This window comes from Conger conger, chromosome 4, assembly GCF_963514075.1.
Source record: "Conger conger chromosome 4, fConCon1.1, whole genome shotgun sequence".
NCBI lineage: Eukaryota > Metazoa > Chordata > Actinopteri > Anguilliformes > Congridae > Conger > Conger conger.
The window spans coordinates 61227202-61244683 of NC_083763.1; the positions used below are offsets into that span (position 1 = coordinate 61227202).

The 17482-nt window shown below is 41.4% G+C and overlaps 1 protein-coding gene across 3 annotated transcripts in view; it reads left to right on the forward strand.

Moving 5' to 3' along the window:
* LOC133125794 (myosin-16-like) overlaps window positions 1-17482 on the forward strand; it is a 123020-nt gene that overhangs the window by 60859 nt on the left and 44679 nt on the right. For 2 of the 3 annotated variants that reach the window (XM_061237406.1, XM_061237408.1), the window contains 5 exons: window positions 1995-2225; window positions 2859-3089; window positions 3700-3822; window positions 8288-8584; window positions 10500-10746. In XM_061237406.1, the coding sequence (XP_061093390.1) occupies window positions 1995-2225; window positions 2859-3089; window positions 3700-3822; window positions 8288-8584; window positions 10500-10746 (1129 nt within the window). The remainder of the gene's footprint in view (window positions 1-1994; window positions 2226-2858; window positions 3090-3699; window positions 3823-8287; window positions 8585-10499; window positions 10747-17482) is intronic. The other variant, XM_061237407.1, reaches the window with a different exon arrangement.

Sequence of the window (17482 nt, forward strand, 5' to 3'; positions counted from 1 at the left end):
TGTATCCATATGCTGAATAAATAAATTCATTTAGCTTATTTCATAAAAAAAATATTTCTTGACTACAAAAATGACTGTAAGGGGTCAAAGTAGGACAGCAACATAGCTACTAAAAGGAATTAGGCCATTATGTTTTGTTATAATGTACTGTATCATGTGACAGACTGATGGATAGAGGGAATTAAACGCTGAGCTCATCGCACAGGTCCAGAGGTCATTGACGCATTTTCCATTTTTTGTTTCTGTTTTTTAATTGGTGAACAGGGTTTTTATTACAGTCACAAGAGAAACATGTTACAGCCATTAAGCTCATTAAATCTAATTTGCCAAAAACAATGGGCATGAAAACATTCACCCTGAAATGATATTATTTGTGGACCAAGCTGTCTTGTAGGTGAAAAAAAAAACTGTCAGCACAAACCCCATTGAAACATAAAACCATGAAAGCTAAATTAGAAGGCAAATTAGGCTGCCTATCAGGTTGGAAGAGTTTCGTGATTATGATTTTGTTTGGCGCAGACACTGTCTCACAACACTTGCATTCAACATGGTTTGACGAAAGTCAGTTGGCACAGTTATGAAGATCTCATGCTGGTATGGGCCCACTGACAAAATAATCATAGAATAAACCACTGTACATTTCAAATAGTTGGCTGATTTATTTATTATTATTATTATTATTATTATTATTATTATTATTATTTTATTTTACTTTGTTGAGGATTGGTATGAATTGTGAAATTTCATTATGACTGCCACATATTTAAGGATATATAATTTAGGAGGCATTAGTAATTATAATCTACTACAAGTAACTTAAATCCCGTAGTACGTGGTGCCTGCAAAAAGTAAATGCGTTACAATGTCTGGTGGCCTTTTGCATACTGATATCCCCTAAGCCCAATTCAAATGTTTAATAACTTTCATATAATTCGTAATCTTTTTGATATTCACTTATCAAATCATGTATACACTCAGTGAGCACTTTATTAGGTATTTCTTTATTAACTTGGTATTTATTATTATTTGTTAGACATTTTTTTTGGACTTATTGATCTTCTGCTGCTGTAGCCTATCCACTTAGAGGTTTGATGTGTTGTGTGTTCAGCGATGCTCTTCTGCATACCACTGTTGTAATGTGTGGTTATTTACGTTACTGACACATTCCTTTCAGCTTCGACAACTCTGGCCCTTCTCCTCTGAACTCTCTCATTAACAACACATTTCTGCCCGCAGAACTGCTGCTCACTGGTTTTTTGCTTTTCTCACCATTCTCTGCAAACTCTGGAGAATGTTGTGTGTGAAAATCCCAGGAGATCAGCAGTTTCTGGGATACTCAAACCACCCTGTCTGGCACCAACAATCATTCCACCGTCAAAGTCAATTAGATCACATTTCTTCCCCATTCTGACATTTGGTCTGAAAAACAGCTGAACCTCTTGACAACATGTGTATGCTTTTATGCATTTAGTTGCTGTCACATGATTGGCTGGTTAAATATTTGCATTAACAAGCTGGTGTGTACAGGTCTACCTATTAAAGTGCTCACTGAGTGTGTGTGAGTGTGTGATCCCATATTATATGTCATATTTATGATAGTATATTGATCCAATATTTATGAATTTGGCAACAGTTTACTTTATCAAGAGAAAATTGTAGTGTTGACATCTCACCTTAAAAATAGAACACACATGAACACAAACGTATTTCCTAACTGATTCACTCCACGCACACACACTCACACACATGATATCACTCTATTCCAGCTGGTCCTTAGGGGTGAAACTAGAATTTTGTTTCATGTTTCAAATAGTCACTGTTCTGTGGAATTTCAGTAGCTCTATGGTCAGGTTCAAATATTTAAATATCCAATAGGTTTTTCTCCAGTGGATATGTTTCCAATGACTACATTTAAGAACAGTGTTACAAGCTCATGCTGTCAAGTATTTTTTCAATGTTTCACAGCACATGGGTTGCTTTTCCTTTGGCTACAGATCCAGGACGGAGCAGAGCTGGTGAAAAAACAAACCACGGAAATGTTGCATTTACACCAGCACCTAGAGGATGTCCAAACAGAGCTGAGGGAGACCAGCAATGCAGCCAAGAACCATGAGATGACAGCGGACATCTTCAGACAGAAATATCAGATGGCTATGGACAAAGCACAGCAGCTGGAGGGGCATATTCAGAGTTTGGAGGAAGAGGTCTGCTACGCTAACAAACAGGTAATCCATCCTCTGACTGTTGGCTACCCAACTAATATTTACTTTGATTCAGTCCACAAACTGTTTTTATTATTGGACTAATGACTGCTGGCCAAGGATATACAGTACATTCTGGAAGTGTGAAGCAGAGGATATTGAGCAGAAGACCAATTCGAAAACACCTGCTGCTGATGTGCAGAGTTGTGTATTCTTCATTCAGCTTGTTCAAACTAAACAGAAGCAAGCAGTTCGCTCCCTGCAGTTAGCCTTTATTGTGTTCTTACATTGTCTGTGCTGGTACTCTATACAGAATGTACTGTCTATCACTGCCATACTTGTGACTCTGATCACAAGTATTGATTGTGCCAGGATTGAAATAGCCTCATGTCCAGATGAGCTTACATTTCTGCCTAAAACATTGGATTCCTCCAGTTCAGATATCACCCAGGAATGACTGTCTAACAATCTGGGGGATAATGAACAGGTGGCATTTTTATTTGATTCGTCTCACGCTTGTGTTTTGTGCTGTCCTTCTGTCCCATCTCATGTCATTACTATAAATCTAAATGAGTATATCCATATTCATGTTTGGTTTGACTTACTGAATTCTCATAAAAATGTTGTGCACAAAATATTGTTTGTGGATACTCCTAGGTACTCGAGGCACAAGATGTGGTCAGTGGCTTGCAAGCTGAGATATCAAATGTGGAGGGTCTCTACGAGGAGAAGCGCAAACAGATGGAAAATTCAGAGGATGCCATTGACCAGCTAACGGAAGAACTCCAAACAACTCAGGAGAAGCTTATGAGCAGCAGTAACCGCACCCTTGAATGTGAGAAACTAATAGAAAAATTAAAAGAGCAAGTGGGCATTCAACACAAAGAGGTAAGCTAATGCAGCTAATGCTAATGCTCTTCTCCCTGTCATGTCCTCATTTTCATGTGTGAACCACACTCACACTGTCTATATTTTTGTTATAAATGCCCTTTAGATGTGCTTAATAAGGATCATTATGCATACATTTATGATTATTACCAGTATCATCATTAAAGTAGCCTAATTTTCATGTTAATTTCAATATTTCAGTTTTATATCATTGAAGGGAATTGCTTTATCAAAGCGATTTGTAAGGTAACAATGAATAAAACAGTATGGGTATCCAAATGGTTCTTTTAGAAGATATTTAGCCTATCTGGGAACAAATTAATCATTGTCATGAGAGAAATGCAATTTTAATGAACTTAACTGCTGCTTACAAGGTCAGACTGGCAGAATGTAATTTTAATCAGATAAAATTTAATTTGTGCATTGCTGTTGTAAAGGGGTTACAGATTTGAAATACAGAAATAGCTGCTTTATTTTATTATATCAGTGAAGAAGTTTGAAAACTTTTTTATAAAGAAAGTAGAAACCTAAATTGGTTTGCTTCAGTATGTTTCATATATTTCATTTAGCTAATTTTGTTTGTTTGTATTGTGACCCATTTTGCCCATAGATTCTGGATCATGAAAATACATTCCTTCAGCTTCAGTCTCAACTCACATCATACCAGTTCAGCCATAGCTACTCTAACAAAGAGTTTGAAGCCCAACAAAAACACTGTGATGTTTTACAAAAGGTGAGCTGTTCGACTGCCAGGTAAATTCTGGTTTACCCTCATGGAAAGGTTATATTGAACATGTCTTATGCACATGCAATGCCACTGTTCTTATAAGCACCAGTGTTATGGTAGTGGCTAGGTGTGAGATCCAACACAATGGTCAATTCAGGAGCATGGAATGTAAACCACAAGCTCCGTGACTTAATGGAGACTAATATAGTCCCCTAGATTCAGTTAGACACACATAGCCAGTTTATGGGCATGAGAAATTCAATCAAACCTATATTAAAACGTTTTTGACTTAAAATCCAAGCAAGAGCATGTGAGCCTGGAAATTATGGTGCCCAGGCTGAAAACTGTAACTTTCTCAAGAACAAATTAACTTACCTTTACCAAAGAATCTGTTTACTCCACCATTTTAATACAATTAATAAAATATAATCTGAAAGAGAAGGTTAAAAATAGTTTTGTGAATAGAGACACATAATGGCACTCTATTAAAGCTATTAAATAATGTAGTCCTTTCCCTATACTGGAATATTTCGCAAAGTGTGAAATTAGGAATTGTTTCATTGTGGTATTGAATGGACTGAGAGAAACATTGGTAAATCAAAAGTTATTCAGAGTAACCGTTCAAATCTGATTAATCTCGGCAAGTGGTGATATTCTGGTGTGCTGAATGATGAGTTCAGCAGTCATGTTAACATACACTGCTGTCTGTGCCTGGTTAGACTGGTTAGCCACGTCACTTCCCCTTCCTTAAGCACGCACGCACGCACACACACACGCACACAGATACGCACACACCACAAGTTGCTTCATTCTGATTATGCTCGTTCTTGCTTCTGGGGCCACAGGCATTCTTTAATGCCCTGTGGTGCAACATGCTAATAAACTTTTTCCACCAAATACAAGTTGCTTGCCTCATTTCCACATTGCATTGATGCAAAGCAAGCCATAAATCAGTGACTTGGACTGGCAATAACTAGAATGTTAATATATGACTTAGCATTTGTTACTGTATAATATTGCAACAACAGAACACCCTCAAGACATTTTTTAACTCTTAGACATTAGTTAACTTTTCAGGAATTAAATGAAAACCTCTTGATAACATTACAAGTGGTTCTAAAAAGGATGGCAGCAACTGCAATCAGAAAGTGAATGTAACCAAATTATCGATATCACTAGTGTTTTGGTGAGATCTTTCATTCTCCAACCCAACAACCTCAGTCCTGGTACAGGTCTGTCCTTAACAAAATAGCTTTCGGGTATTTTAAAAGTGCTCTGGCCAATGAATCTCAACCAGTTGTGTCAATCATTCAATGGAAGCTCGTTTTCATTGCAGGAACCTCTTACTTTCATTTGCCGTATCTCAATAAAGCAGGCAATGAAGTAGACTTTATTTGAGATACAGCACCAGATTAATTTTGAGGGTTTGATTGAAATCCGCATGCCCTTAAACAGTGCGTTTGATTGAATCCAGCCCTCAGTCAAGCACAGTTTAGCCACTGAAGTCTCAGGCAGTATGTGCTTTATCATGGCCATGCTTATTTATCAGGAGTGTTAGGAGGAAAAAGCTGCCCCCTATTTCATATACCTCTTATTTCACATTGGAACGGAACTACAGGTGAAATGTATGATTTTGCATGTCTGTTCACATCGGTTCACTTGGCAGGATATTAGTTGATTCCACAAGGTTCTTGCCTGAGAGAAAATGTCACACTCAAAGTTACATTTTTTGCTTGCGATAATGAGTTCAGAAAATGAATCTTTTCAAACTCCATTCTGTGCTGGTCTTCAGGAAAGCGCTGTGCTTCTGTATCATGCCTTGTCCCGTTCAAAAAAAGAGAGAGAGCTCAATAGCCTGGTGCCCCATAAACTTTGATTTACTCTTTAACAAATATACAATTTAATTAGAAAGTACATGATATGTAAGGGGTGTTTGTGTACACTATCAGAGGTGAGGCCAACAGTCATATTAGTACGTCCAAAGTTAAATACATCTAGAGTGTACAGCATGTAGAGAACAAATTATATCATAGCAGATTGCCTCTAGAAATGTAGAAAAATAGCCCTGTCATTTATCTGCTGTTCACTTTATACTGCATTTTTAAATTAATGATTTGTTTTGCCTACAGTATACACTGACAGCAATGAGTTTGATAGAATGGAGGACATGCATATGTTAAAGTTAGTCTCCTCATAAAAGCATGTATGAGTATGTACAGTATGAGTTGGCTCCTCAAAAAATCATTGAAATATAGCTTGAGAAGCTAATGCCTTAAAGGCCGACATGCATAATTGTTGTGTTTTTTAGCTTTTCATATCATCTTGGAGCATTCGATTTGTGTTCCCTACTGATTCAGAAAAAAAAAAAATTACAAGTTTGTTCGAAGTATGCATATTTTAGAGTGATATTTCTCCGAGCTGTTTGTCAAACGATTTCCTACGTGACATGACGTATATTTTTGCATAACTATCGGATAGGGTTGCTAGCATGTTAGCACAGAGAGCTCTTGGTCTCTGTGGAGGCTGGGTTCAGGACTTTTCAAAAAACCTACGTCACTGCTTTTTGTGAATGTTTTGTTGCCATTTTAGATACTAAAACCATGAAGAGAAAGCTGATGTGGACCTTTAAGTTGTGATTTTTTGTCTGTTAAAATTGCCAGATGTTTTATGGATGTTGTTGCTGGCAACCATCAGCTATGTCTCTAAGTTCTGGTCTGTTTCTTTAAGAGCATAAAACAATGGCACAACTGTATAATTTAGTTGTCTAGGCTAGTGCAGTCTTGGTATTTTGGACCAGCACAAATGGAAAGAAATGATAGTTATCTGGAGACTCATGCTTACAATGAATAGGTGTAGCAAGGGGCTAGATCGTTCCTGTTCTACAAACATTTGAAAAATTGTGTTTTATTGGCTTTAACAATCTGGCAGTAGCAGATAGAAGCAAGATGGTGAGAGAAATTCAGATTTGGGGACCCCTAGAGACATGTGCAGTGTAATATGCGGTGTTGTTAGTAAAGTGGTGCGAATGGCGTTCCGATCCCCAAGCGTCCCAGTGTCACCGTGGACAGGGTTCTGCAGAGGGAACTCGGCTATGTGCTGCCCAGTGAGAGGGGGTTTGGGTCCTGGAGCTCAGGAAGGCTGCAGTGAAGCCCCAGTGAGAGGGGGTTTGGGTCCTGGAGCTCAGGAAGGCTGCAGTGAAGCCCCAGTGAGAGGGGGTTTGGGTCCTGGAGCTCAGGAAGGCTGCAGTGAAGCACCAGTGAGAGGGGTTTTGGGTCTTGGAGCTCAGGAAGGCTGCAGTGAAGCACCAGTGAGAGGGGGTTTGGGTCCTGGAGCTCAGGAAGGCTGCAGTGAAGCCCCAGTGAGAGGGGGTTTGGGTCCTGGAGCTCAGGAAGGCTGCAGTGAAACCCCAGTGAGAGGGGTTTTGGGTCCTGGAGCCCAGGAAGGCTGCAGTGAAGCCCCAGTGAGAGGGGTTTTGGGTCCTGGAGCTCAGGAAGGCTGCAGTGAAGCCCCAGTGAGAGGGGTTTTGGGTCCTGGAGCTCAGGAAGGCTGCAGTGAAGCACCAGTGAAAGGGGGTTTGGGTCCTGGAGCTCAGGAAGGCTGCAGTGAAGCCCCAGTGAGAGGGGGTTTGGGTCCTGGAGCTCAGGAAGGCTGCAGTGAAGCCCCAGTGAGAGGGGGTTTGGGTCCTGGAGCTCAGGAAGGCTGCAGTGAAGCACCAGTGAGAGGGGGTTTGGGTCCTGGAGCTCAGGAAGGCTGCAGTGAAGCCCCAGTGAGAGGGGGTTTGGGTCCTGGAGCTCAGGAAGGCTGCAGTGAAGCACCAGTGAGAGGGGGTTTGGGTCCTGGAGCTCAGGAAGGCTGCAGTGAAGCCCCAGTGAGAGGGGGTTTGGGTCCTGGAGCTCAGGAAGGCTGCAGTGAAGCACCAGTGAGAGGGGGTTTGGGTCCTGGAGCTCAGGAAGGCTGCAGTGAAGCCCCAGTGAGAGGGGGTTTGGGTCCTGGAGCTCAGGAAGGCTGCAGTGAAGCCCCAGTGAGAGGGGGTTTGGGTCCTGGAGCTCAGGAAGGCTGCAGTGAAGCCCCAGTGAGAGGGGGTTTGGGTCCAGGAGCTCAGGAAGGCTGCAGTGAAGCCCCAGTGAGAGGGGGTTTGGGTCCTGGAGCTCAGGAAGGCTGCAGTGAAGCACCAGCTCAGCTGTGTGCTCTTCAGAAAACGTGCACAAACAACCATGATCTCCCCCACACTTGAATGGATTGTTCAACAAACCAAATTAATTATGCTGTAGCATAATTTAAGAAAATAAATATGTTTGCCAACATTTGTATGCCTGTGTTAAATATGAAGAAGGAATTAATTAGGTGTCAGTAAGGCCCATTCGTTGGAGTTTGAATGACTCTCACGTCAGTCTTTGCTGTTGTGTCTACTTGGCTGCCATCGCTCCCGGTGATCTTTTTAAACGGGAGGGTTAACGGTTGGTCCTGGCAGGAGCTGGCTTCGCAGAAGGAGCAGCTGGAGGAGCAGCTGGAGGAGCAGCAGGCCTGGAAGGAGGGGCGGGACAGGAGCACTCAGCAGCTGAAGACCGCGGTGCTTGGCCTCCGCGAGGAGCTCCAGACCCGCGTGCGGGAGAGCCAGGGCCTGGAGAGAGCCCTGCAGTCGCTGCACCTGGATGCTGCGTCCGCCCAGCAGGCCCACAAGGCCGCTCTCGCCCAGCTAGAGCAGGAAGTGGCTCAGCTGGAGGTAGACCTCAGTGAGGCCAGGAAGACCAGCGCCCAGAGGGAGCAGGTTAGAGCCAGCCTTGCCTCCATACGTTTCCCCCCCCCGTACGTCTCCGCCCCCCCCCCCCCCCCACGTTTCCCCCTTTCTACGTTTCCCCCTCCCCACGTTCCCCCCTTTCTACGTTTCCCCCTTTCTACATTTCCCCCTTTCTACGTTTCCCCCTTTCTACGTTTCCCCCTCCCTACGTTTCCCCCTCCCTACGTTTCCCCCTCCCTACGTTTCCCCCTTTCTACGTTTCCCCCTCCCTACGTTTCCCCCTTTCTACGTTTCCCCCTCCCTACGTTTCCATATGTTCTGTCTCCGTTCATTCCGCCTCAGTACGCCATAACAGGGTCTCTGTCTGTCTCCAATTGATTTCTCCTGAAAGTGAGAGAGGGAAATGTATCATCTCATGGAAGGTAGAGTACAAAGACAACAGATTGTGCTCACAGACTCATTTTTTTTCTTACATACGATATGTAGGGAAGTGTCCTTAGGGTAAAAAAAAAAATAAAAAAAAGTTTGTAATGATCTTGCATTTTGAAAATCTGCTCATTAATTAATGAGGTATGTTTGCAACACAAGATACAATATTGAATATTGATCATGCTTGGAGCATTAGAAAGGGCTGTATTCGAAAGTAATTACTGCTCAGGAGGGTCATGTATGTTAAAGTGCTTCACAGTCATTTGTACAGCATCTGTCTTCTGTCCATGCACTTGAGGAGCGATCCCAAACTTCGTGTTTTCTTTGTATTTCCTTGTGTGTTTCCTGTCCCAGTTGCATACATTCTCCTCATCCCATTTACTGTTGCATTCGAGCAACAAATGACCTGTTAAGCTTTTAAGGGTTCAGAAGATTTTGGTGCGTTAATAGACATTTAGCGTTTTTGTGTTCCTCTCACAGTTACTCCATAACCCAGAGAAGTCTGGGTGTTTTCACTTGATCTTTGCTCTCCTGTGATTGATATATATATATATATATATATATTAATGTATTCTATAAAAAATGTTTGAGCCAAGCGTTTGTTATGTTGCCAGTGCAACCAAATACACGTTGGCTTTCAGTCGGTTAAATCACCCTAAAGAGCAAATGACTTTTTAACTGAAACTGAGCAGCAGGAATAATTAAAGGCTTAAGCTAAATACATAGACAGGCATTTCAGTGTAGATCTGTAATAACATTTACCATTATTCTCTGAGGCTTTGATTGCTTGACAGAAACAAATTACTCTGGGATTAATTTCAAGAAATCATGCCAAGTGAATGCAATTTACAGCAATTAAGACATGAAAGGATACTAAATATTAAAATTAGGGGGAACATGATTGAACATGATAAAGAATTGAGGTGTGGAGCTGTGCCAAGAGAAGGCAGCCGTTTACGGGCAGCCGAGGTGCTTCGTGGTGGAGACTGCTTTTCTCAGGTTGGGTAAACCCCTTTCCAACCGTGAATGTAATGGAGGCTATTTTTGATGTTTGACTATATCATTTTGCGCCATTTAGTCATGTTTAAATTGAGGACGTTTGAAATGACCTACTCGCACGAAACCCGCAGTTTACCTCGTGTGTGTAAATGGAAAAAAGGAAAAAAAGGACTGCCTCTCTGACAGATTTCTCTTGTAAAGCTCTGCATGATAATGAACCCAAGTGTGAATAATTTGAAAGTTAAGAGCTGAAAAGAGTACATAAATGTTTCTGTGATTTGACAATGAATCTGTGTACAAGAACGTTCACACACACACACACACACACACACACAGGCACACAAATGCACACACACACACACACACACACACACATTATTTTGTTATTATCATGTGTGTCCCTTTTTAGAAATCCCAACAAATGCCAAGTTCTGAGTGATACATCACCCCTCTTTGCAAGGCGTCAGGACTTTCTTGGCGCACTTGAATGGGTTTTCTTATTTGTGGCCCTTGTCAGGCAATGGGAAAAAGGGATGACCTTCTGAAGAAGTCTGAAGCTGACCTTCTTCAGGCGCAGGAGGCCATCAAAGGCACCTCTCTGCAGCTGGAGCACCTCAAGCGCACAGTCGAGGACCTGAGAGGAGATCTGCAGGCCGTGGAGAAGGACAAAAGCCAAAAACAGCAGGAGAACCTGGCTTTGAGGAGCGAAGTGAAGCGGCTGAACGAGGAGCTACACGACTTGCACAAGCAGCACAGAGAGACCGGTAAGGCCCCCTCTGCTTAGCGCTGCTCATTTCGGTCATTATCACCGCCAGGCCGATCCATGCTTTTTCTTCTAACGTTGTCAAGCTAAAGTTTCCTACATCTCTCAACTAGCAGTGCTAGGAAAAATGTTGACTGACGTGTTTGAATTGCATGTTTTATTACATCTGTGGGTTTTTCTGGGTAAATGCCAATTGGAATTTTAGGTGATTTAGGTCAGACGACACCTGTGATTTATCTGGCTTGTGAATAAGGATATGTTCAGTATTGGTGTTTTAATTTAAACTAGCTTCATCTTCAAGTGTTTTGTCAGAAAGTATTAATGTCAATCAGAATATCATCTGATGGTTTATTTTTAGGCCCACTTGTACATATGTCAGTGGTATGGTTTATGTGCATTTGAACTATATTGAAAATATGAAATGACATGCACATACAGTGCTATGCACACATTTTCTTTCTTGCCACATTGCAGTATTAAATATCACTTTTTTTGTTTCATTTATTAAATTGGTAAACTTAATTTTAATAGAATGTCCCTCTTGTATTTTGATAATTGCTGAAACCCATAATTATCAAAATATTTTCAGCGAGGCTAACATTCTGCCTTTTAGACTTGTGTGGATTTGTTAATTCGAACACACTTGTCCTGTGCTGTCTCTGCCAAGTATGAATATATGGTCAGTCTCCAGGAATAACCTATTGTTTCAAATATTTACAACAAGAAGCATATAATCTGCGGCTTAGGCATTGTAAATGCATCTGTATTTATTTTTCTTAGGTCCTTTACGCTGTACTACTGGTCTTGGTCTGTTACAGTACCGTTGAGTCGCACAAAGCCCTTTCTTTTATTCATTAAAGGAAATGAATTAATACGGGAATGGCCAGTACAGATTGTCTTGCAAGCTGTTGCACTAAACACTAATATATCTGATGAATAAATCATAATGCTTTCGGAGAACAACATAAATATTGCATTTGATGGGGCTGACACAAGGAATGAAACGAGCAAATAAGAACATAGTAGGTGGAATTATGGGATTGGATTTATATCATTTGTAGTATTTTTTTATATTTAAAGAGTCTCAAATAGTTAAGAGTGAGGCATACACATACTGTATTATGATACTGAAATATGCCCTATTGTTATCAGTTATCAGAAGTGAACTTGTTGAAAAGCCACCAAAACCATGAAAATGGTATTAGAATTTTTACTTAAATGTAAGTCTATGAAACTGAATTATAATGCAAGTAATATGTATGTGGTTACTTTTCTTTATTCAAATAGCATTTTTGTGTGAGTTATATCACCCTCATTTTAAGTCTACAGGAAAGAAATGAGTGAATTATTTAAGCATTAAGACACAGGGAGAGACACAACCTTAGGAACTTTATGAGGCAAAAAGCCAAGCCTCATTAACGCCTTGGCAGTAAAATTCCATAATTGTATGTGCCATAGTATACTCAAAAAGCTGAAGAGGACCGGAGAGTCAGGCCCCAGGAGTGTGTGAGCCAGGATTCAGAAAACAACACAGCAAGCCACGCCATGCTTCCTGTGTACACACTGTCAAAAAGTCACCGGTACCACCGTCCCGCACTTTGGGAAGGTCACCTCCTTGAGGTGGCACTGAACCACTCGATAAATATTTAAAACGCAAAATCCATCGTTTCGCGTTAGCATTTATATTCCTCACGGGCAAATATGGTTATGCTTATGACCATCATCGGGCCAGCCTAGCTACAGCTGCAGTCACCTTTGTACCATAAATTTGACTTATCGACAAAATACTCATTATGCATTTCACCGGCAAGAAGATATGCACGTCTTTGTATGAAACCTTCCAAGAAATCCAGGATATTTTTCTCCCTATTCTCATTTTTTTTTGGGAATTCCTGATTCGGGCTGGCTCCTCAGACAGATGACCCCAGAGGAATTATTCATATCAGTTTTTAATTAAGTGAAAGTGGGAGCCCCGGCCCTTCAATGAGCCGGATCCCGGGATGCGCGCTCCGGATTGCGACTTGGCTCCTCCTGGGACTCGTTGCGGAAATCACACGCCGGCCCCCACCGCACGTCAGTTTTGAAAAGCACAAAGAAATCAGGGAAAATGATGGTTCCCCTCAAAAAGGCGCGATTACTACCTGCGGAAGGGAAAACGGGCGACGCTGGCTCTGCCTGTCATCATCCGGCCTGCTTTATATTCACACGAGACAATGGAGCCCCACGCAACCCTCATTTCTCCGACTTATTTTCTACTGCGGGCACTTGTTTTGGTTTATTCCCCCCCCCCCCCAATTTCCTCTCCCCCGGTCGGCGACGGAACAGGTGCCCGCGCCGGCCGTAACAGCTGTCGGCCACCTTCGGAGAGCAGGAAGTGAGCCTCGCCTTAATTACGCCACGCCGGGCCCTGTCTGGTAATGATTCACCTTGCCTGGCAGTGGGACCCGTGTGGAGATCCCATCATCCGCAGCAGCGGAGGCCTTTGTTATTCCGCGGTGACGATATGGTTACACATGCTGAACGGCCTCATTAAGAATTAACCGGCGCATCCGCGGCCGCGGCGGGGGGACGGCCCTCCGCTCCGAGTGCTTTAATTGTCAGAAGTCACCCGTCTCCCTTTGTCCGCAGAGAGACGTTTGTGATCTCATTCTGCAGCGCGTCGTGTCAGCCGGCTCGCAGCCTACTCTCCCAACGCCCGTAAACTCGCGGCGCGCCAAAGGTGTTTATGTTTCGGCTTATAGGCCGAAGGCTTTTAAGTTGAGGAGAAGCGTTGTCGAATCGGATAAACAAATTAAATGACGTGTTGGGAAAATGAGGAAAGGCCATTTTGTCCGCGTATCCGGAGCAAAGACGTTCGTTTTTTTTCCCCCCTCTGCCAGTCGGAAATAGCTGAAATTGTTTGTTTGTGTGTTTTATGCCCGTGTGCTTTATTTGATTTGGGTATTTTCTTTATCTAATTTTCTATCTGATTAATGTCTCCAGACACAATGGTTTTTCTTGTATTTGTCACGATCACTAATTGTAAAGATTTATCATGACTCACAGAGTTAGTCTCATTTCCAGGGCTCAGCTGTGTCCTCGCTAGCACATGGAGGAATCAAATAAGCTAAACAGTGGGGTTTGATATGGAGAGCAATAAATCTCATCGTATACTGCCATCAGTGATGGAACATTTTCTTATTAAATAGGTCAGTATTTCCTAGTCTGTCTGCTGTTTTATTAAAGTGCAGTTTCTAGTTTTTTTGTTCCTGCTTTTGGCAAGAACCAGTTGTCATTGCGTGCATTTTCCGCCCATTTCAATGTCCGAATTTTGAACCGTAACATACTTCAAAGGTTAGTTTTAATGACTCATTTTTGAACCAATGCTATTATTTGGAACCTGCTATATCAATAACATTGGTAGGTAGGATACCATTGTATTTTTCTAGGAGATTTGTTTACATTAAACTAAATCAGTTGCATCCTGCAATTAGATATAGTACTCATGATAACGTGGTCATAATAATCTACATGATGGCCATTGGTACCTTTGGTTTAATCTTTCCTGGTTTTATTTTGGGTGGAAAATTATTTTATCCATTTACATTGCAAGTGTGAAATAAGACACTTTTATATGATTTGCCTTAGTATTGGCAACAGAGATGGTACCAGTGTTTATACTTAAAGTTTTATATTCTATAGCCACTAATGATAAGTTTTCAGGCTTCAATGCAGCATACAGTATGGTATTGAAATGAAGATGTTCTTCAGCAGCCTTCTTAGAAGAGAAGTGAAATAATGTAAAAAAGACTCTTAGACCCTAAAAGCTCCCTTTGTGATAGCTGAATGTCAATGAATGTAGCCTATCCAGTGAGATAAGCACAAACACATATAAAGTAGCATGTACTCTATTTACTTCCTTGCTTAAAGTGGTTCCTATAGTTCAATGCGTTTTCTCTTGAAAATGTACTGTATGGCAGCTCAAGGCTAGCACTATGTTCATCCATATGTTAATGTCGTATTAATGCAACACTGTTTTAATGCAAATTAATATGTTCTTAACTTCCAACGACTCAATCTTCTGATGAAAAATAGTTACACATGTCTAAAAATAGGTCCTTACACTTCCCATAAATAGTGTCCACAAAGTGTGCTTTTCAGAATTAAAATAGAAATCAGAATATCTTGTTGAACTCGTGAGAGGCTGGGTGGATTTGCCATACATGCAAGTCTGTTAGGCTAATTTGTGGAAAAAATAGCAGTTCATCGCTGTCCTTGCATTGAAGAAGGTTAAAATACAATCTGGCACCCTACACTCAAAAACAATGGCACTCGCCCTCAGTCCAGATTAGTCCGGTCCCAAAGCTTACTGATCTATCTGGTGAATTTTTTGTAGGTCTGTGAAGACAATCATGTCCACAAATTTTGCTTAGATAAAAAAATAATGTAGATATCCACATGTTTACTTATGGAGACATAACTAAATCAATTTCTTCCGTTTTGTTGATGTTCAGACCTTTTCATGGAATCCAAGGAATGCAAGTCCTTGATCTTTACAAGTGTACAGATGTGCTAGTGTACTGTGTTTCAAGATTATTGCTGTAATAATAATATACCATTCTGGACAGGATCCTTTGGGCAGTGCTGGGCTCTGCTTGTCTTTGTTTGCAGTGTGCAAAGGTTTAAAAGAGTGGTAATGCGCTAGCAGATGATGTATACAGGAGTGTAACTTTCAACAAGAACACATACCTATTTCTGTGAAAAGGAATGATTCTTATTGGCTGGCTCTGACGTGATTTATGGAGCTGTTGGGCACACCGGCTACACTGCGCTTTCAGACAGGAGGGACTGCCGCAAATGATACATTGCATTCTAATTAGAGAATCGTAAGCACATCATTTCTACAGTAAAGCGTTTAAATGCAAATGTTACTAATGCTAAAAAGGTGAAAAATAGGTAGTTTATGCCATGGGTGTTGAAAGCAAACCATTAAAAAGACTGCACATGATTCATGCCCAACAATGAATATGCAAAGTAGGGTACTAAGGACGGAGATCAGAAATATTACCACTTCCAGTGCTAAAGACGGGTGGAAAGGAACGGACTGAATTGACCACCCTAACCTAATGTGTGGTCTCCCTGGTCTCAGTGAGTGTGAAGATGCAATTGTGTTCTTATATTTCATTATGTTTTTATTAAACTTAAAATATGCATGTGAATGGGGAAACAAAGCCTTTTAAGGGGTCCATTTTGCAATACTGTGTTTAATTTGTTCTAATTTCCTCTGTTAATAATTAGAACTGAATTCAAAGTACAAAGATTTCAAATAAATAAATAAAGTCAATGATATTTCTATGTTTGCTTGGAAAGGTGCTTTTTTTTTTTACATTACATTACATTTTCCATAAATTTTCTTCCCAGGAATATGTTCCTGCTCACTTGGAATTTAAAAATGTATTGTTGTGCAACGTCATCCCAAATTTTTGCAAGTATTAATTGCGAAGATGGTTGTATTGTTTGATGTGTGATTCTATCTAGAAACCCCCAGTGGTCCGACAGCAAACTCTTTTCCAATAGATCTAGATCATTGCAGATAATTGTATTACATGGGGTATTGATCCAAAATCGCTGAGAACAGGAAACATCTAAACACACAATTTCAGTGTTGTATGTGTTTATTATTCCATATGGCTTTTGTGAAGCCTACACACACACACATAAACACACACACACACACACGTGTCTGCGTGTAATGTATTATAATAAAAGAAAATCTAGGTAGAAACATCAGAGAAATTACTTCTTTACAAGAATCTATTGATCACTTTATATCAAAGGAGTATGTTTGACATAAGATTAGCTGCCAGTTTGAGCATTAGGTGCACTGTGTTATAGCCTGGGGCAGTTGTAAGTCTGCCAAAGGGATTGTAAATAAAGTAGCAGTTGCGACTGCCTCTGGCTTGGAATCAACTCCGGCTCAAATCCGAGGCAAAGGTAAACTTTATTTGATGCAATTTTTAACCCCCGTTTGCTGTGGCGTTGCAGAGCTGACAGAGAGGCTGGATTTAAAAGCCCCCCGGTCGGCCCCTGCCCCGGCCCTCTCGGACGGGCGCGTCTCAAACGTGTAAATAGGCTGTAACACCTTGGCTGAATGCTTCTCCTTCCCGGCCTTCCCCATTGTGCTCTCTAAAGGTGACTCCGTCACGTGTGCGAGTGTAGACTGCCTCCCTTAAAAATTATTATTCCATCGCTATAAGCAGCGTGGCCTTTACCTGTCTGCGCAGGGCTGTCAGTTATTTGTGTTGAATGCATATGTGCAGCTAATTGCCCACCTTGGTCTGTTCCCCAGACGGCCAGTGTTAAAGGGGTTATATTGAGTGTAGGCCTTGAATGCGAATTGTCAGACAAAGTTGCATTTTAACATTTATTTTATTGATTATTTAGATTTCTAACAATGTTTTTACCTTGAGGTGCTGTAAACCAGTTAAAATGGTCTGCGAAACCGTGTTTGTGCTTTGTTAAATATTTAGTGATTTTGAGTTTGCTGTGCGCTTTCCTACGGCTCCAGTTTAAACAGTTGGGTTAGTGCTTTGCCATAAATGAATCATGTCCTTCCCTGTTTTTTAGTATTCGTTTTGGCTAACCTCCCCCACTGTCCCCTCCATACTGCCCACCATCACCTCCACCAGCACCCTAAACGACACTAAAATCCTCTGTAGCATTGCAACGCTTCAAAGTTGCCAACCATTGTATTACAC